The sequence below is a fragment of the Agelaius tricolor genome, unplaced genomic scaffold (assembly GCF_023055355.1).
Source record: "Agelaius tricolor isolate 1412-34295 unplaced genomic scaffold, bAgeTri1.0.p SCAF_16, whole genome shotgun sequence".
Lineage (NCBI taxonomy): Eukaryota > Metazoa > Chordata > Aves > Passeriformes > Icteridae > Agelaius > Agelaius tricolor.
In genome coordinates this window covers 6462061-6482708 of record NW_027269276.1, presented here as the reverse complement: position 1 = coordinate 6482708, position 20648 = coordinate 6462061, and the positions used below count along the sequence as shown (strand labels likewise).

Below are 20648 nucleotides of genomic sequence, written 5' to 3'. Positions count from 1 at the left end.
GAGGACTTTTACCCTACCTGTCCTACCTGTGCTGAAGGGGAGCAATCAGTAGGTGCCATCTGTCCTGCTGAAAGTCAGTTCTTTGAACCTGGTGATTTCAATTCAATGACTTTCAAATATTTTGCTCTTCTTTACAGAATCTGTGGCACAGATAGCTTGCTTAACAAGCTCCATGGAGAGTTTTTGAAGCTGTGTTACATATCTATCAAATAATTTCTTAACAATAAAAAAAGTTTCAGGAGAAACTAGTTTTCTCCTTAGTTTTCACTTAATACAGTGTTCTCCTCTGAAGCTACAACAAAAGACAGCTCTTTTTCTACAGTTCAAAGCAAATTCTTTTAAGAGGTAGGCTCTGCCACAGACTTTGATTTTTAAATCTCTTGCTGCCCAGACCCAGTTAGCCTCCTGGGTTTGCAGCCACAGTTAATTGTTGTAGCCATTAACACATAATTTTACACCTGAAAAACATATATTGGCATGCCCTTCTGTGTAATTTTGTTGTCTTTGATGGCAAAGCAGCTCCTTTTTACTTCTGGCTACCATGTCACTGAGTGAGAAAACTAAACTCATATACCCTCCTTGATTATGTCTAAACCCATATACCCTCCTTGATTATCTTGTCCCTCTGGAACAACAGCAGAAAAGAAGCCTCAGAAATTATATTGAATCTGATATTGCTCCAGCTGCAATGGCTTTTCTACCTGGGTCTGTGATACAGTTCTCCTTCAGGAATGCTTGATGACTGTGGTTTCTTTTGGACATTAATTGCAGATAAATTTTACTTCCAATCTTGTGAGACTGGAGAGGAATCAGAATGGAACATTTTTCCTAGTGATACATTCAGTGCTCCTCTACCTGTCTAGAATCCTGTCTAGGATCCGAGGGAGGGTAGAGTTAGGAGTAGTATTGTGTTCAGGGATGGAATTCTGGTCCATGCAGTTACTAGGGTAGATAGCTTTAGGACTTTGATTGTGTTTAGGGTGAGGAAAACGGTTGCAGTTATTAACCCTTGCATCCCAAGGGCTGTTCTGTATTTCAAAAAAAGATACCAAGTCATCAGCTGATTAAATCCCACTGATTCACTGGCCAGTGCTCAGAGCTGAAACATCCTCCTGGAAATTCCCCAGGGACACACTGCTCTTCACCACCATTGACGAGGGTACTTGATGGAAAGGCAAAGGAGGAAAAATGACTGCTGAAGACCTGCAAGTGATGTGATCTATTTTGATACAATCATCCCCTAAAATAATATTCCACCACCATTGGTGTGGTTTGGGTTGGGTTGGGTTGGTTTGTTTTGACTGAGTGATGTCTTCCACATCCAACTTCTTCCAAAAGTCTTTCAGAGTCCTGTGCTCTAAGACTTTTCTCCTGCTATTTTGGCAATGAAGGAGAGATGCAAAAAGTCGAGCAAGAATTAATAAGGCTTAGGGCTGATCTCTAAGAGAGATGGCACCAGATGCATTTATAATCCTTGGATATGAAGGCAAGAGCTACTGTTATTACACTTTTTTTTTCCCACAGTTTGTGGATCAGTAATATGTCAGGGCTTCCATCTTTCCCTGGCCATTTCCTCCTTTATTCTGAGCATAGTTTGCACCATTAATCCCTGTTCCTGCTCCTTGACTTCCAATTTCACTTGGTTTTTACCTTTCTGTATTCAAAACCCCCCTCATTTCCTGTTTCTACCTTCCCTCACATATAAATTCCCTTCAGATCCTGCTGCTTTTCCCTCTGCAGGATCCTTGCCAAGATCCCAGCCTTGCCATCTGTCCAGGAGAATGATGATATTGCTCAGCTCTCTTCTGGATGTTGAACTGTGTGGCTGCAGCACCAATTCTAATGTTACCCCCCCCAAAAAAAACCAAAACCAACAAAATTCCCAACAATAATCAGAACCTTGTAGAAGAAAAACCCTTTTCTTCTTCACAGAGGTCATATACTTTTAGTCATATGCATATAAATAGCAGGATTACTTTTCCTATATCATATTTCTCTATATTGTCTTCTTAAAGGTGCACCTGAGATAATTTTACATCCATGAGAGCATAATAAAAGTTCCTGTTACAATTTTTGTTGGCAAAAACATGCCATTTTTCCAAACCTGAATTATTTAGGAGAAAAAAAAAAAAAACAAACAATTTCAATGAATGTTTCTAATAAAAAATGGATCAAGCAGTTGACAGGATTGCATTTCTTTAATGAAATTTTTTTTTCAGTTTGAAAAAAATCTCCATGCACCTCTTATTTTTTTATGCCATTGAAAAGGGCAACTTTCTACAGTGTAAGATGAAGAATTTATAATGCACCTGATCTGAAAGCAGTTTTGTTGTAAATTATAGGGTTGCTGTCTAATTTTTTAGATTTAAAAAATTTATTATTATTATTTATACTAGTTGGAAAGAGGGGAATTTTCAAAGTTATCCTGAGGTAAAATAGCATCTTTCTTAGTTTAAAAAAAAATTAAAATGCTAGACTGCAAGACTTCATTGAAAACCTGGCAAAGACCTGGGACCACTTTTCCTGACAACTCCTCAGCTGTGAAGCTGGAAGCACAGAGACCTCATCCCCCCAAATTCTGGTGTATTTAAGGTTTAAGGTTTTGGGGACACAAATTGCCCATACATGAATATATTCATATAACCACAGCTGTGAGGGATCTGTAATTCCCACCAGGGGAAATCTGTGCTGTCCTGATGTGGGGTCTGGAGGGACACAGAGATGCCAAAAAGCAAAGGATGCTCAACCTGCAGCACTTACTCCAGCAGCTCGGTGATCACTCATTGCCACAGGGCTCAGCCTGTCTGATAATGTTGCTGTCACTGCTGAAATCCAGGATGCTGCTGCCCTGGGAGCTGTGATTTCTTAGGCACCTCAAAAATCTGTCCCTTCATGTGTACAAGCAGATCCATTAACTGCAGCCTCACTAAGAATGTGAGATTGGAACTCCGCAGAATCCTACCTACATAACCATCTTTCTCTTTTCAGTGAGGAAAATTTCTTCTCAGGATTTTTTTTACAGTCAGCTCTGTGACTGCAGAATGTCCTTATGGTCACTGTAGGATCTGGGCACCTTCCCATTGCTGTCAGCAGAAAGCAGCTCTGGGGGTGAGGATGTTCTGCAGGAGGAGTCGTCCTTCAGGCAGAATATTAAACTGCTCTGCCATCTGTTTTACATGGATTATTCTGGTGAATGCTAAAAATCCCTTGAAAGCATTTTTATGGTGTCCCTGTCATGCTCCTTCTCCTTAGTGCTCAAGTAACCTCTCCCTCCTGCTGTTGGTTTTGAGTGTTCTGCCCTTCTGAGCATGCAGAAAGGTCCTGGGAGGCAGCTCCCAGCCTTGGCTCCCTGTGTCCCTGCTGGATGCTCACCATGGATGTGCATTCACATTGCATTGATGTGTGTGCACCCACGGCTCGTGCTCCCACAAAGCAACATCCTCACTCTCTTTGCTTTTCCAGAAACTCCATCATGCCCCAAGGTGCAATATTTCATGGAAAGCCCTTCTCATATCTACCCTGGTCACTAATTTGACATGATTTCTGCCCTCTGATAGAGCTCAGCTCTCTGACAATCCCTGGGCTCTCTTCATTTAGTACCAGGCACAAGAAAATCCCCCTCCTCTGCATCCCCTCCAAGCTCTGCTGCCCTCCAGCCCCCAGTTTATCACCTCAGCACACCAGACTTACCCATCTGCCCCCTCAGAGAGGCAAATGCTGGTGTTCATCTGCTTTTTTTAAACATCCCTTTTCCTAGACTAGATACCATTTCTATTATGAGGATATCCAAGACTTTAGGTTCCTATTTTAAGTTGCAGAGCTCCAATGACTGAATTCCTGGCTAAGTATGCAACATCTGAGCTAACTAAAGAGCTAAAGACTACAAGAAATCTGCATGGTGCACAGTGTATTTTAAAGAAATGAGGAGAGAATCTGAATTTTGATGTCTCCCAGGTTTCTGTGTCCAACACTCATTTTAATGGACTCTTTTGGGCAGAACCAGAATAAGGCTTTCCTTTCCTCTGCCTTCCTGCCCCTGCAGACTCTGCCTTATGGAGCCTGACATTTGTCGTGTCTTTAAACCTCACTTGTGTGTCTCAAAGGGATCTGGCAGTTTAGAAGGGCCAAGGGTTGCAATTAGAATAATTTAGATTGGAAAAGAACTGTAAGATCATTAAGTCCAGCCATTGAGCCAACAGTGCCAAGCCCAGCACTAAACCATGTCCCCAAGTGCCACATCTACATGTCTGCTAAATACCTCCAGTGACTCCACCACTGCCCTGGGCAGAGAGTTCCAATGCTTGGCAACTCTTTTGATGATGCAATTTTCCTTATATCCTGTCTGAAACTTCCCTGGCACAACTTGAGGCCATTTCCTGTTGTGCTGTTATCTGGGAGAAGAGACTGACACCCACCCTGCTACAATAGGCTTGGTGAGATGTGTAAATTTGTCTCAAGCCTCATGCATCACTGTGAAGGGTAATTATAGCAACCCAAGCCTGCCATCTTCATGACACATCATGATTTCGCATCTAAATGCTAAATGGGGCTGTTAATGAGTGAGTGCAGCTCAGCTTGAGTGAAAGGGTGTTAAAGAATCACGTCTGGAGTGAATCAGCCTGTGCATATGTGGTAAAGAAAGAAAACAAGTGGTGTGAAATATAGAAAGTGTAGCATTCTGAAGTTACAGCCTGCTTCTCTGCACTGCCCCTTCTCCTGGGGTGATCCCAGAAAATATCCATCCTGCAAACTGAATGGGAAACCAGTCACTATTTTTTGCTATGACCTTTTCTTTGAAATACTTGTTCTTCTCCATACAGGTGACTCTCACTGATCTGTGAGACTCATCAGCTCATGTCATTATTTCTTAGGCTGCCCAAGATGTGATTCCATCTGTTAAATGCCAGACTTTGTGTGTCAGTGAAAGAGCATGGATGCTTCAATAGGTCTTTTCTGAGTTTGTGATCTTTGGTCCTGTTGTTGTGGGAGGCAAAGAGCCCAGCTTTAAGCCTCAGCAGCTTTTAAACAGAGAACAAAAAGATTTCCAGCACTTAAGAACATACTTTTACCTTTTGAAAAGAGAGATAAGGTTTGTGGAGACTCAGAGTCTGATCAGTTCTGCTATTGATCATTAGGGTTATTGTTACTTCGTTTCCTAAAAGGAGTTTTGAATTTAGTTCTGTGGCAACCAGAAAGGGACAAACACAGTGAGGTCACTGCGCTTCCTGCTCCAACATTTGAGGCTGCTTTGAAGCATGACCTGTCAGCAGATGATTCTTAAAGACTTCCAAAGCAAGACCTAATGTTCTTTTGCACATATTGTTCTTTTGTTTTTTCTCTTTAAATAAAAGGCTCCTTCCCCTACTTTTCAAAGAAAATATGTCTCTGTGGAACTACATTTTACCGCCTTGGAGAACACGATGTTCAGTCATGACACAAATCTTTGTGTAATCAAGAAAGTTACTTCAGGACTGGGAGAGAGTTCTGAGACTCAAAAGTAATTTTGGACTATTTTAACCATTAAAGGTAACACTCCAGCACTGAAACAAGAGCTGTAGAACTCACTTAAGTGCTTCTGATGGCTGTCAGATGTATTAACTCCCGTGCACATTTACAGCTCTGGTGCCTATGCAAATACTTCTCTTTACCCCTCCCTGCACTGTGGACTCCTGATCATTATAACCTGATCAGAATGCATTTGGAATTTTTAATTTTTTTTTTCTATTGCTTTATTGATCACTCTTTTTGAGCCCTGGAAGAATGCCATGTTGCCTTTTTCACTCGATGCAAAATGTACAGTGTGATTCAGCATAAAGAAGGGGAAGAGGAAACACATTGAATGTAGTGACAAACAGCAGAGAAAAGGAAGAGGTTCTGGCAGGTTCTGCAGAGGCTGTGTTGTAATTATGGGCCACAGATATACAGGTAGATAAACAGAAGGGCAGAGGAAGCTTTTAGGAAGTTCCTTGGAGCAGTTCCATGAACAGCACAGGCAAGGCATGGCCACTAATCCATGCAGAGAAGTCAGGCCTTGGCTCCTTCCTTACCCTGAGCATTTGGGCTGCCAGAAAATCACAGCATTTGCAGCAGGAGTGATGCCCCTCTGAGCATTTTATTATAGAGAGAGCTACTGAATTTCTCCTCTGAAGTCATGTCAGCTGCATATAGCACTGTTATTTACAGTGTGTGCGTTTGCGTGCGCCTCTATAGGTCAACTGACTGTGTAGGTAACAACACCCACACATCCTCAGGCTTGTGCCTGCCCATGTCAATCCATACCTCATTTGCACTTTATTTAGGCAAGTAGCTCAAAGCTTGAAGCAAAGTCCACGTTCTGTGCATGCCTACGCTGTGCTGGCTGCTCTGGCGTGACTCCACTCCCTTTCCCATGTGCTCCTCCTTCCAAACTCTGTGTCTGCAGCTGGGAGAGGCAGGGGAACACTGCAGAGCCAGCTGGCTGGGAACTGCCTGGAAAATAATGGAAATCAGGTGTCCAGAAGGAGTGTGTGTTTAGATGTGTCTTGACTTTTCTTGTTTTTCCCTGCAGACAGCAGTGATTCTGTATTAGCTTTGTTTTTTTGCTCTCTGTGAAAATCATCCCCTGTTGATGTTTAGATATGGGGAGAACAGAGCTTGGTGTGACTTTTGGTGACTTGGCAGACTCTTTATGCCAGTTGTGCATCTGGGATACAGATGGAGAGACACTAGGGAAAAGAAGAAGCCAATAAATGAAATTAATGTGGGGATCTGGATGAAAAAGAAAACCAAGATCATATTTTGTCTCATTATGATGCTAGCCAGTTGTAGGGACCAGGGATGACTGTACTCTGAGGAGATGGATGGAAACATATTTAGCAATCTTAGAGCTCTGTTCCAGCAACCCAGCCCAGTGCTGCTCTGCTCTCCATGGAAAGCAGGACCACATATGGGAGGCAGGACTTCCAGGAAAGACAGAAATTGGGACCACATGGTACTTTACATTCTACTTTGGGTTTCCACTGAACTTGGTACATTTTAATGCTCTGGTTTTTTCTGAGGCTTTGGGTTTTGATGATGCAAAAGCATTCCTCTGTTGCCATATTTTTTCAAAGGAAAAGCACGTATTCCAAATGTCGGGCATTAAACTCAGTGCGTGTGTGCTTGCAAGCTTACTGCTGTCTCATTGCTATTGTTTCCTCTTTCTCAGGACATGACCTTCAGCACCACAATGAATCAGGAAAAACCTGTCAAGTCCTCCTAGCTCCCCAGCTGTGCAATTTGCTCTTCCCTCGCTGTTCCCCAGACAGCAGCTTTTCTCACCCAAGGCACAGGAGCCAGCAAGTCACAAATGACAGCTGAAAAGTGAAGCATTACCAAAAGCTGCTTGAGGCTCTGTCAGAGAGAACCTTTATATATAATTCTCCTTCCAAGCCTGGGAAGCTGTGCATCCCATCAGTTCCAAAGAGCGGAGAGAAGATATGTTCAAGTAACCGACACCAGGAACTGCACAAACCCATTTTAGAATATCTACACAGTGACCTGCAGCATTTAGAACTCTCTGTTCAGAATGGATGATGGATATAGAAACACAAACCAGGTCTCAGATGACTACAGGTACCAGGATGGCAGCTATGACACACCCAACGATGGCTACTACCGGGGCGGGGATGAGCCCGCGCAGGACGAGGATGCCCAGAGTGATGTCACAGAAGGCCACGATGAGGATGATGAGGTCTATGAGGGGGAGTACCAAGGGATCCCACACCCAGATGACATTAAAGAGAAGCAGAAGAAGCGAGCCCCTGCCGTGGATGATGAGTACAGAGACCGTGCTGACCTCATGGCCGAGAGGATGGAGGACGAGGAGCAGCTCGCCCACCAGTATGAGAACATCATTGAGGAGTGTGGCCACGGACGCTTCCAGTGGACTCTCTTCTTTGTTTTAGGGTTGGCACTGATGGCAGATGGGGTGGAGGTGTTTGTGGTTGGATTTGTTCTTCCCAGTGCTGAGAAGGATATGTGCTTGTCCAGTTCCAACAAAGGGATGCTGGGTAAGTGCCACTGGCAAACTGCTCTTCTAATGCAGCTAGGAGTAGCTGGACACCTTTTCTAGTGACCAGCTGATTTCAGGATCTTCTGACGACTTTCTTCTTGTATTGTATGTCATGCATAGTCATGCCTGGGTGGATCTGACTCAGGAGGGGTTCACAGCTGATGAGCAGCAGAATTGTACCAGAATGTGCTCTGGCCCCAGCGCCAATCTGGTCAGTGTGTGTGACCTGGGCAAGGCAGCTCACAGTCTGCAGGTCCACAGGGCAAAACTCCAAGGGGTGTTCAAGGATAAATACGTGAAAAGTTAAAGGTGGATCTAGTGACTCAAAATTCAAAGCTGTTAGGAACCACAGGTTTCCCTTTTCTTCAGGCCAGAGTCCCAACAGGCAAATCAACTGTGCAGTCAGTTCCTTCTGCCTGCTAACTTCTCAGTTTGGTCATTTGTCCTGGATCAAATGTAGTCAATGGAGGTTCCTTTTTAGGTCTGTGGAATGCAATTAAAGTGCAGCATGAAGATTAAAGCTGAGGCTACTGGCAACATCCCTTTTGCATCACTACTGACATCTCCCTGAGGTCAAAATACAAAGCTTAGCTATTTATTGGGACTGAGACTGGGTGGAAAGGTTTGGATGAACAATTTTTCCCCTTGAACAATAGGCAAGCCAAATTCTAGCAGCCAAAACAGCAAAGCCTCCCAGATCTCCAAGAATCAGGACAGGATCCAGCAGGGTCTGTAGTGAGAGCCAGCCACGCAATAGGACAGAGCATCTGGAAGGGAAATAAAATAGTTCTTGGAATAACTGCTTGGAGAGGGAGAGAGTGTGTCTTGATGGACATGGACTGGCATTTCAGGGAATCATCAGGGACTCTAGGTCATACATGCTGGCCCAGAAGCTCTGTCTGATGCAAGGAAAATGCAGATTTGGGACTAGACCCCAGCCGGTGTCTTCATTCTATTGACATTATTTTCGTGTGACAAAGGCAATAGAAAATTATCCCTATATAAACCTCTCCTCTTGGTGTACTGAGGTCATATTCACTTTTCTGTTTCTCCCTTTTTTCTTTGAACTTGAGGATTGGGATGTTTCTTTCTATAGTTAGCCAGGTCTGTACTGATTTTTGTGCCTTAAAGAATTTAACAACTTTTTTTGCTTCACAAACCCATTAAAATTTCTAGCTTGAAATATCTCCGGTCAGATATCTAAAAGCAAACCTCTCACAATTAGATCTTGATTTCAAAGGGGCTTTGGAATGCACCAGCTCCCTGTGGGACACAAGGCTTGGTGTCTTTTTAGTGATGAGACCTTTTTTGAAAAGCAGGTCATTTATTTCGGTGACTCTATGAAAGCTGAGATTTTCTGAAACTCTGACCCCATAAATATCTACCTTTGTATAGCTCAAGTTCTGGCAGGCTCCTGAATGAGAAAACTTCAAATGTCACAAGGAAATCTATCTTTGAAGTATTTCTGGCCCAACCACAGGTAAAAATGAACACGAAATCTCCCCAGAGAGCCTGTTCTGCTTTTTCCAGCTCAGTATTTGCAAGGCTGAAAGTTCAGGGTGTTCTGATAAGCTCTGAATAAGCAAGGAGACATTTGGGTGCGTATCCAATCCCAGCTCCAGCCTCCTGCGCACTACCAGAGCTAATCTGGGACTGCTAATGAGGGGAAGAGAGCTCTTCTTGCTGCCTTTTCTGCCCACTTTCAAACACAGCCTGAGAGAACCTGATTTTGCAGAACAATTTCTCCTGTCCTTAGCTTGTTTGTTTGAGGGATCTGCTGTCAATCTGCTTGTATTCAAACTATTTCATGACTTCATTATGAGAGGGAAAAAAAAAAGGATTTTTCTTAAAACAATAAAAGCTGGCTCATCTTAGTTTGGGGCAGGGAGGAGAGTGGGTGGTTATGGCAGCATGCAGTTGTTATTGACTGGTTGTGTACATGGGGCAGGTCTCTGTTTCAGTCCATTCAGTCCAGTTTATTTGTTAAACACCTTTTCTTGTCTGCTGGACATTTCTCTGCTGCTGGGTCTGAGGTTTGTGAGATGGCTTCGTGAAAATGAATTAAGCATGGCTTGGAAAGCCTCACATTGCCCAGCAGTGCTCTGATGTGTGTAATGAGTACCCAGGGCATCAAGAAAAGAGAATGTGATGAACCTGGGGTGGGTAGGGGGGTGCTGGAGGGTGTAGGAAGGGAACAGTGCAGATCTCTGGGATTGGAGAGGGGAAGGAGACCTTTCTGCCAAATGAGGGGTGGCAGCAGCAGGGAAGAGGGTGTTGGAGGTTTGACAGGGAGCAGGGCAGTGCAGGGACACGAGGTGTGGGTGCAGCCCTGCCTCCAGCACAGCCTCATGTCCCAAATACTGGCCCTGCAAGGAGGTTTCATCTCTTCTCTCAGCAGCTGGGGCATGAGGACAGCAGATATCAGCTTCTCAAGGGGAAGGCTGAGGAGGTGCTATTGGTGGAGACAAGAACAAAATCATTAAAATCTTAGGATAGCTTCAGCTCCCATCCACCTGCAGCTAGGAAAAAATGTATCTCCCACAAAGCTCAGTGTCCAAAACAAGCTCATGTCCCTCTGTGAATCCATTCCCTTAGTGGTCCATGGCAGTGCACACTGATCAGGGTTCAATTGCACTTGGAGATTGATTTGGTGGCAATCAAAGAGCCTTCACCTCAGTTTCTAATATTCATCCTGTGCATAAGAGTGTCTGCCCAGGATGAACAGAGGGGTGATTAGAGCAGGCACAGCTTTCCCCCAAGTTATCCCATGGTTTTAGGGAAGCAGGGATATTATCCTCACATAAGCTACTGCCCCTTGCCTTATCTCCATGTGCCAATAAACATCCACAGATAAGCTCGTGTTTATTCCCAAGGAACTGATTATCTCCCCAGTTTTTGCTAAGGAAACATAACCAGGTTTTCCCAGGAGCAGTTAAGGTCACTTCCAGGCAGCTGCTAACATTTAAACACACAAGGGCTCAGCCATAACAAGAGAGGCCAGGAGGGAAAAAACAAGGAAATAAGTCAGGTGGATAATGAAACTCCAGCAGAAATAGGAAGGGACAAATAAGAGTGATAAAGCAGATGCCTCCTAAAGACCAATTTAGTGAAGTTCAGCTTCTGTTAAAAGGACATTTTGCATTAAACACTCTGCATATTGCATATTTTTTCTCCCTTGGAAAGCAGTCATGGGAAAATATCAAGCAAACTATGGCCAAATTATGCAAAAATTGCAAATAAACAGATGCCCACGGTGTTTCATGAAATGTGTGAAATGGATATGACACATCTTAGAAAACGTTTACATTTCATTCTGAAAATAAACATCTCACCATCAGATGCAAATTAACAGCTATTTTAGCCCTAAATAGCCTGAGTGGGACAAAATACGTATTTGGAGCTTTTCCTTTATGAGAAATGCTATTGTAAAGATGATTTCAGGGGTATTACAAAAATAAAACCCAACAAAAAAAAAAAGAAACAACAGTATGTACATTTTAACAGTTTGATTTAATCAACTTATATTATAAGTTGTTAAGAATAAGTTTGGTAACATGTAACAACTTTATTTTTACATATTTATTTGAGAGATTAGCCTTGCTGAGCTTTTATCAGCAGTAGACAAAATAATAATTTAATTCTTAAACTTACTGAGACAGAATATTCCTTCTCAGTATGATACAGACCATTGGAAACATTTTCTTTTTAATATGCAAAGGATAATCAAAAGAGTAATAAAATTTGTATTTTTATATTTGCTGAAAAGCATGTAGTATCATTATTTGGCGAAATATCTTATAAATATATATCTTTACATGCTATAAATCACTTCTTAGAGGACTAAATATTATGTTTGCAAGAGCAATAAGTACACAAGTATAAAAGATAATGACATAGTAATGTTTTAAACTTCTTCACATCCTGCATATAAAAATCTCAAGGCACAGTTAAAGCATCAGCCCTCCCAGATCCCAGAGCTGCAGTTGTGTTATCATCATTTCACAGTTCACTTAACTGAGACAAGGAAATTTTTAAGGGCTTTGCCCATAACTGTAAAACAGCTACACCAAGGCTGAAAATAAAATTGCTTTTTCAGGCTCCCTTCTCCTTTTTATGATTTATTGATAATTTTTTTAAGGAGAATATTATATCACAGACTCTTAAACTCCCAATGCCAGATTAAAAAAAAACTAGTAAAAAAGCTCCTATAAGTAATTATGCTTTTATGTAGCAACTCAAGCTTGGCTGTGTGAGTCAGGTTAAATAGAATGTGTACAACATGCCTGCTTTTAGTTGTGTGAAAAGGATGTTTTATTATCAGCTGAGATAAAATCTGCTCGCAGCTTCTCATTGCCCTGAATTCACCTGATATGACAGTAAATCCTAATCCCCTCTGCAGAGCTCGATGGCTTTTCTCCACTTCATTTTTTTTTCCTCTGGCTGAGCACAGACAAGCCCAGCCATGGCTCCTTTTTTCTGCCATGGTTATTTGCTGCCTCTTCTGCTCCTCCATGGCCATGGACCCCCAGCTCAGCGGCCACCACGCCCTGATGAGACCTGCCCATGTCAGGCGCAGATTCCTGGCTGCAAATTTGCTCTCTGTTGGAAATGCTCAGCCCAAGGAGCATCATCACCATGAGCAGTAAGGAAAAAATAAAGGTGTTTCTGTTTTTGTCATTTGAGACCAACCCACATTTTGTGTAGGTCTGATATGGGGATGAATGGCTGCATCCCCACCTGTAAACACTGTGGGAATTTCATCTGATGCGTTCCAGCGTGAGGAGGTTTTTGTTGGATAGAAAAGGATTTGTTTGGCCTCCTCTGTTGAAATCTTTGCTTTAGCAGAAGGGTTGGGTGGGGGAGAAGCAGATGGTCCCATGAATGCTGTGGTGCTGGACGAGTCCCATGGGGAGATGTGAAGCCAGCTGAGTGTGAACAGCACCCACGCCCCACTCGCAGCGCCGAGCCCGGCTGTGCCTCCCCTCACCCGTGCTGTGCCACGGCCCCACGGGCTCCAGCTGCACAGCCCCCTCCATCCCAGCAGCCAGACATGCCCAGTATCCACACTCAGACCTCCCAAAATGGAGTGCTGCCTTTCCCATGGGAGAGAGAGTCCCTTCTCAGTGCAAGAGGCGTGGGGCTGTGGAGGGCGTCTCACTGCTTGTATTAACCAACAAGGAGAGTGCAACGGGATGAGGCTTTCCTTGAGTTCCACTTAAAAGGTCAAGGTGACCATGGGGAAAGCATTAATAAGCCTAAAAGGAAGAGCAGATTGAAAATTGCAGGAGGAATGGAAGAAAAGACCACCAGCCTTCAGCTCATCCTGTGTCAAGACCCTCCCATCACTATGGTACAAGAGTCAGCACGATCACTGCTTTATTTCTCTCTTTTAATTACTTACAATTGGATCCTCTGCCTTGCCACATCCATCTCCCAAACTGTCCACCTGACTCATGAAGTTCTGTTTGTGTCTATAAGGTGTATCCCTAACAGATTCTACACCAATAACAGTATTTTAATTTTGTTTTTATTACAATTTGAACTACAAGATATATAAGGTCCTAATAATTTACTGTTGTTCAAATGTTTTCCCTCTTCAAGAGCCCCTTTTTTTTTACCATAGGGCTGCAGTGGTATTGGCCTGGGATTGGAAGTAAGGTGGGAGCTTTCCCATCCCTGTGGTTACTGGCTCCATGCAAACCAGAGACAACCCTGGGCCCAGGCAGCTTCCTTACCTTCCTGACAGCCCCAAGGACTCTGGAAGCAATTCTTCTCAGTGAGCTCTTTGGCTCAAAAAGCTCAAATTTTCTATTTATTTCACAAGTCTTTGTCCTGTCCCTAAAGGGATTATTTTTAGACGTGCCTTTTCTTTAAGGACTTTAATCCCATTAACTAACAATAGGAAAAATTCACACTTGTGATGCAGATTTAGGTAAACATTGAAATTTTTGGGTTTTTTTTCTGAAACCCTTAGAAATCTACTTCTAACTATATTGAAGCAGTAAAAATACAGTTTATGGCACACCCAGAGCCATATACTGTATCTGCAGTATATTCCTTTCCTTATTCCTAGAACTTCAGCTTTTAACTTCAAATTCCTGTCTAATATAGAGCACACAACTTCAGTAAAGACTAATAAATTTCTTAGTGTGAAAATGCTAAATATGTTACCCCTTTTCTAGTGGGAATAAGCCCAGTCAGTGGTCACATATTTTCCTTATAACTTCAGCAATGGATGAGTCATAACCCAAAATTTATTCATAGAATTTCAGCTCTTTGGTTTTCCACCACTTTTATGGGAGGCTGTTGCAGACTTTCCCACAGGCATTCTTTATTCTCCAGGACTTGTGGAATAGCCTGCAAATAATGGCTTATTCAGAGTTGTCCTTAGCATTTCATCTGAGCACCTTATGTGTCAATTGGGAAGCTGATCCCTCCTAGCACAGTCTGTCCGTGTGATTTGAAGCAAAGTTTAGAAGTCAAGGTTCTGGTGCAGACCATTGTAGTGTTGTACTGTAGAATATTTGATGGACAGAACTAGCCCAGCAAAATAAATATCATTTTGTGATCTCTTTTCCTGGTCCAACTCTCGTTAAGATTTTAGTTTCCTTGACATGAGCTGGATCTTTTTCAGAGGTAGCAGCCATCACTGTGCTCTCTGGAAGACTGTCTCCCTGCAAAGAGGCTGTTTGAGTAACTATTCCACTCCTCCCTGGGTCCCTGCCACCTTGTTGTCAATCCAGGGCACAGCAATCTGCAAAGCAGACTTTGTTCTGCACCCTGGGTCCCGAGATCCATCAGCTGACAGAGTGTTCTATAGCAGCTACCCCAAAATTTTAATTACATTGGCCAGAACATGCAGTCTTCACCAAAAAAAGGCCTCTCCATGATAAGGAAGTGTTCTGTTGATTTTGTTTCAACCCTGAAGCACATATTTCCATAACCAGGATCCTGCCCTCAAAACCTGGCCAAGTAGACAGTCTCTGGTTGTCCCTGATATTTTCTTCACTACAGATTTTTATTGTTTTAAATTTCTGGGGGATCACACATCAATTGATTTATCATATACAATAACTAATTAAACCAACATCCTCTAAATGAATTTGTGACATTAACAGCTCTGCTGTGATTTATCTGCTCGCTGTGTGATGGATGCTGTGTTGCAGAGATCCAATCTTCCTTTCCATCCCAAGTTTGGGCCCCTTAGTCAGAGTCTGCAGGGGTTTGCTTACAAAAGCAGCTCCACTTGATGTCGAGTTTCAAGCACTGCCTCATCCCACACTGAGCCCACTCTTCTGGCCAGACAACAGGCTGCCCCTCACCAGTGACTGCAGTAAAACACCAGCTAGAAGACAGTAACAATCTCCTCCACCTCCTCCTGACCTGGGACATTTTCCATTACTAAGAGGATTTGGATGAACATCTGCCATCCAGGGATTTTCTCCGGAACAAAAAAAAAAAAAAAAAGAAAAGAGAAAAAAAAAAGTTTGGCAGATCATTTTTTGTTCCTCACCAGGGTCTGGCAGTGCTGGCAGGTCTCACTGTCAGATGGGTGGCTGTGATGCACCACTGAGTAGATACAGGGCTTATCATCACTTCCTTCCTCTGGCTGCCACAGAGTTGCTCCATTAAATGTGGCTCAAGAGCCAGGGTAAAAGCATTAAGCCATCCAGCACTGCATTAAGTTAAGATCCTTCCTTCAGGAAGTTTTCAGACTGGAACTGTTTTTGCTTTGGCTCACCCTTGCAATTTGCACTTCATTGAACAAGCTGGAGGTCAAAGTTAATAGAAATAGAGATTCCAGACTCTGAGATGTGTTTGCATCTTCTCTTGAGATCAGTACCTGAAACCTTTACACACCTTCAGATCTCCCCACCAGGACAGCTTGGATCAGGAGGGTAGGGCAGGGAGTGCAAGGATGGGTAGCACAGAGCTGTGTGCTCATGGTGGAGGTACATTTGGCCAAATCCAGCTCCACAGTTCTGATACAAAGGCTTTTAATAGACAAGAACAGATTTTTTGCCTTTGACATACAAATCCTGCCACCAGACATCGTGTGGATTGAAAAGAATCACTCACAGACAGGTGACCCCACTGTGGAATAGGGAGATTTAAGAAACCCAAACCTTTCCCCATCTGATCAATGTGACGCCAAGTGTCCTTCAACTGCTGCAATGGGTCTCTGCTGCATAGCTTTTAATTTAGTAATGCATTTTAAATCAAGTGCAGGCATTTGCAATCAAAAGAAAGACAGGATCAGCTGCCAGATAACTGCATTAGCCCTTAGCTAGCTTTGCTGGATGGCACAGAGCTGCCTTCAGCCACCAGACTGATTGTTTTGTTTAAACATTAATAAATTACAAAAACGTACATTGCCACCTTGTTTTCCAAGTGTATTTGACAGAACAGAACCTGGGGAAGGCATTGGCTCTCAAGAGAAGCCAAACTTGGTTCAAGGTGAGGAAAGAACCTGCAAAGAGTCAACCATGCCTGAAAAATGTTTCTTTTAGCTGGATTTCTTCAATCAGTGAGTAGGAATGTTTCCTGTTAAGGCAGTGTATTTACTTGCTCAGCATCCAATGCCTTCACTTGAGGCCAGGGATGCAGGGAGCTCATCTGGATCCTGAACCTGATATGTCCCCAGTCTCCAAACATCCTCAAGCATCATCCCTTTCCTTCAAGAACTCCCTGCACTGCAGGAAAAGCAGAAAGTTCTGCTTCCCAGCCAGCAGATGTTCTCCATCCTGAAATAGTTCAGCCCATCTGGATCACATCCAGTGGTGGTCAGGCCCCACCAGGATCTCCACAGCAGGACTGTGCAGCCTATAGACACAGGCTACAGTCCTGTCAATGGGGTTTGATATGATGCAGGAGGTATTCTTGGGAGCAGCCTCTTGTACCTCTGTGCTCCCCAGGAAAAGCTGTGGTTGCAACCAATTTCTTCTGAACTATATCTGGAAAGTAGATAAAATAAATGGAAAAATATATTCCTGATCCTTTGAGCATTATGAACTAGTGTTATTTACACTGGTACCTGCATTAAAAAACGGCAATAAAATCTGTGGATCTTTTGCAGCAGTGACAGTAGAAGAGCAAAGGACAACTGCCATGTTCTCCAGGAGAGTGGCAAGAACAAACTGAGCAGGATACAGGGAGAATGCCCAGGGTGGAAACCCATTCTCTCCTATTCAGCCTGGCACTAAGTGAGCCATTGAGACTGTCTTTGAGGACCTCATAGCAGAAAATCTAGCGAAGTCAGGTTAAAAAGAAGAATCCATCTTTCTTAACAATATTAGAGAGATAACTCTATAGAGCAAACTGTCCAGACAAGCCTTAGATTCTCCCTTCTCCTGAAATTTTCCGATCAAGACTGCACTCTTGAGTAAGCTGTCCTTTAGTTAGACACCAGCTCTTGGCTCAGTAAAGAAGGAAGTAGCTGAGCTCCACGAGGTGAGTCTGGGTAACAGACTGATCCTTTCAGACACAGCTGGGAAAAGCAGAGAGTGAAAGAGATGAAACACTGCAAAGAGATTTAGCCATGCTTCATCAGCCTCTCTGCTCTCACGGCTTTCCGAGCATAAACAGCAGCCTGACAGAGCCTCTCCCTACACATCCTCCATCCCACTGCACTCAGGGGGGTCAGAGGAGTTAAGACATCAGACTTCTGTTGTATTGTTGGTGGCACATAGCTGGGACACGTGCATCCTAAGCTGCTTATGCCTGGCCATTGCTTACGTGCAGGGGATATGTGAGCAGCAAGGTTGGGAAGGAAAGATGTGGGGCTGGTCAAATGAGGGTATGTCCATATTGCCTCAAGGGATGCAAGCTCTCAGGCAGGAGATGGGAAAATTACTGTCCTGCTGATGGGCAGAGTTTCTGGTGCCTGAGATTTGGGGTGGTTAGGAGTATCTCTATTGCACAGAGTGCCCGGATGACATCAGCTGGCACAGGAGCACTTTCAAATTTGCTTCTACACTGTGTACTATTTCCACCCTGTTAACAAGCTGACTGTCTCTCTCTCCCTTCCAGGCTTGATAGTCTACTTAGGAATGATGGTGGGGGCTGTCTTGCTGGGTGGCCTCGCTGACAAACTGGGAAGAAAGCAATGCCTCATCATATCACTTGCAATCAATGCTGCCTTTGCGTTCCTCTCCTCCTTCGTCCAGGGATACGGATTCTTCCTCTTCTGCCGCCTTATCTCAGGCCTCGGGTGGGTACCTGGTGAATCTGGCCTGGGGCAGCCCCAGCACAGCTGGGCAGTGGGGCTGTGTGGGGTGGGACACGGAAAGGTGCTCAGGAGATGCACCCCTGGTGCCCAGCCAGGATGGCATTGCCATTTGGGACGTGTGGCTGTGTTACCTCACTCTTGACCAGTGGAGCTGTAATGGTGGGAAAGTTTGGTCATTGATGTTCTTCTGGTACTGCCCAAATTGTGCAGAAATGTGGGTGAGATTGAAAAATGCCCACCTCCAAGGCCTCCAATGAGATCCTCGGCAGTTCCCACTGCCTGCCAGTATTTTGCCTCCCTAAAATGAGTGATTATGAAATAACAAGAGGAGATGTTTAAGCAAAGAGCAGGGTATTAATCTGGGTTTGTACAAACTACAGAAAATTCAGCTTTTAGAGCATGAGAAGGATCTTGTACATTTTTTGACGTCTAAAGCCAGTCCAGCCAAAGAGAGATTTGCATTTTTCTTCCAAGTCTCACTTCTGAGGAGCCCATCTGTGAGTGTGACCTTCCCTCATTAAACATGCACATTGAAGCTGACTCTCATTTTTCTCATGTGCTGTTTTTTCTCCTCAGTATTGGGGGCACCCTCCCCATCGTGTTTGCCTATTTCTCTGAATTCCTGTCTCGTGAGAAGAGGGGGGAACACCTGAGCTGGCTTTGCATGTTCTGGATGATTGGTGGCATTTATGCTTCAGCAATGGCTTGGAGCATCATCCCACATTACGGTAATTTGTTGCTTTTGAATTTCTACACCACCGCATTCCTGCACCACTGCACCACCCCAAACCCTTGCACAGATAATGACAGTTCTTACACATCCCAGCACAAATAGCAGTGAAAATAATAGATACCTGAAGTGCTCACAGAAGGTCTCATAGATTGATTGCACGATTGACTGATGGATACTGAGGCTGTAGATAGGACTGGATGGGGCTGCTTTCCATCTAAAGTCTCAAATACATCCCTTGAATTACACTGCTGGAGCCTGAGCTCTTAATCTAAATGTCAGCTCATTCGGGGAAAAAAATTGACTGTGATTATATTGCAAAAATTGATCCAGTTATCAAAAATAACCAACTTTAATCAGGGAATTGCTGGATGCTGTGAATGACAGCAGTGAGCACAGCACATGTGCTTTCCCTTAGCCAAGTGTCCACACTGTCAGGGCTGTGTACCTGTGACAAATCTGCCCAGCATATAATGGGCTGAAGTCACTTCTGACTTCACCTAAATGGATGCAGGAGTGGAATGGGTTCCCTGCCCTCAGCTGGAAGTGGGAATGAAAAAGTAGAGGGCTGTAAACTGAAATTTACTTTTGCTCTGAAAAGCAAAAGTCTGCATATCACATGGAATTCCTTGTAACTTGTGTATATAACTTAGGAAAACACCAGAAGCAAATATCTACTGGAAAAGATTAATTCCCCCAGTATTCAGTGACACCAGCTGTTTGCAAAATCCTGTTTGAGGAAAGTAGGACAGTTCACAAAACCCACAAAGGAAACCACTAACATTTACCTATCCATCATTTCATTTTTAGCACATTTAAAGCACATTCAGTATAAAGAAATATTCATGCTTTTGATTGACATGACAGAGGCTGCTGGAAAAAATAGGTAAACTTACTGTAGTGATTTCAGGTAGAAATAATTCTATTACCTGCAACAACATTTGCTTTTAAAAACCCTTAGATATTACATTACAGTTATTTTTCAGATGACTTTTTGATATTGTGTTTTTGTAGCTTCTTTTTTGATTTCCAGCATTCCACCTACTCTTTTGGAACTTTGTGAAATCATTAGAACACCATGACAGGCCCAGATGAGACTTCTACAAAACCCATTGTTTGATGATTTCCTTATTATGTGAATAAAATTATTATAGAAAAAAATTATTTTAACACTCCTTATGAGATTTGAGCCTAGGGAGAGTGAATGGAGCAATGTAAGAGAATGAGGCTGTACTTTCCAGTTCTTAGCAGGGGAATACCTAACTTGGTCAAACACCAGGAAAAAAGCAGGAGAAGGGGTATCTCAAATGCAGGATAAGGATTTTGATGTTTTTAAGTTTGAACCCCAGCTCAGGTTTTGTAGGTCTGGGAAAAAAATAAACTTGCTTTTCTTGCTCACTTCCATGAAATGTGAAATACATATGTGATGTAGGAGATGGAAAGAAGCTGTCTCTAAAGTGCCTCTCAGATCAGAGATTTAACCTTTGTAAACCTTCACTGAGAAGTGATCAATTATGACCCTTATTCCTGCACCATTTTCCAGCCTTACTTGCCTATAGCTGCTCTGAGCTGTTCCTATCACTGGGTGATTTCTAAACTCAAAGATAAAAGAAGGTTTTTAAAAGGCAGAGCCTGAGCATGCTCCAATTTCTGTAATG

At 43.3% G+C, this 20648-nt stretch overlaps 1 protein-coding gene across 3 annotated transcripts in view; it reads left to right on the top strand.

Moving 5' to 3' along the window:
- SV2B (synaptic vesicle glycoprotein 2B) overlaps positions 1-20648 on the top strand; it is a 65893-nt gene that overhangs the window by 27563 nt on the left and 17682 nt on the right. For all 3 annotated transcript variants that reach the window (XM_071441285.1, XM_071441286.1, XM_071441284.1), the window contains exons 2-4: positions 7187-8030; positions 18062-18242; positions 18837-18988. In XM_071441285.1, coding sequence (XP_071297386.1) covers positions 7547-8030; positions 18062-18242; positions 18837-18988 — 817 coding nt within the window. In that variant the 5' untranslated portion in view covers positions 7187-7546. The remainder of the gene's footprint in view (positions 1-7186; positions 8031-18061; positions 18243-18836; positions 18989-20648) is intronic.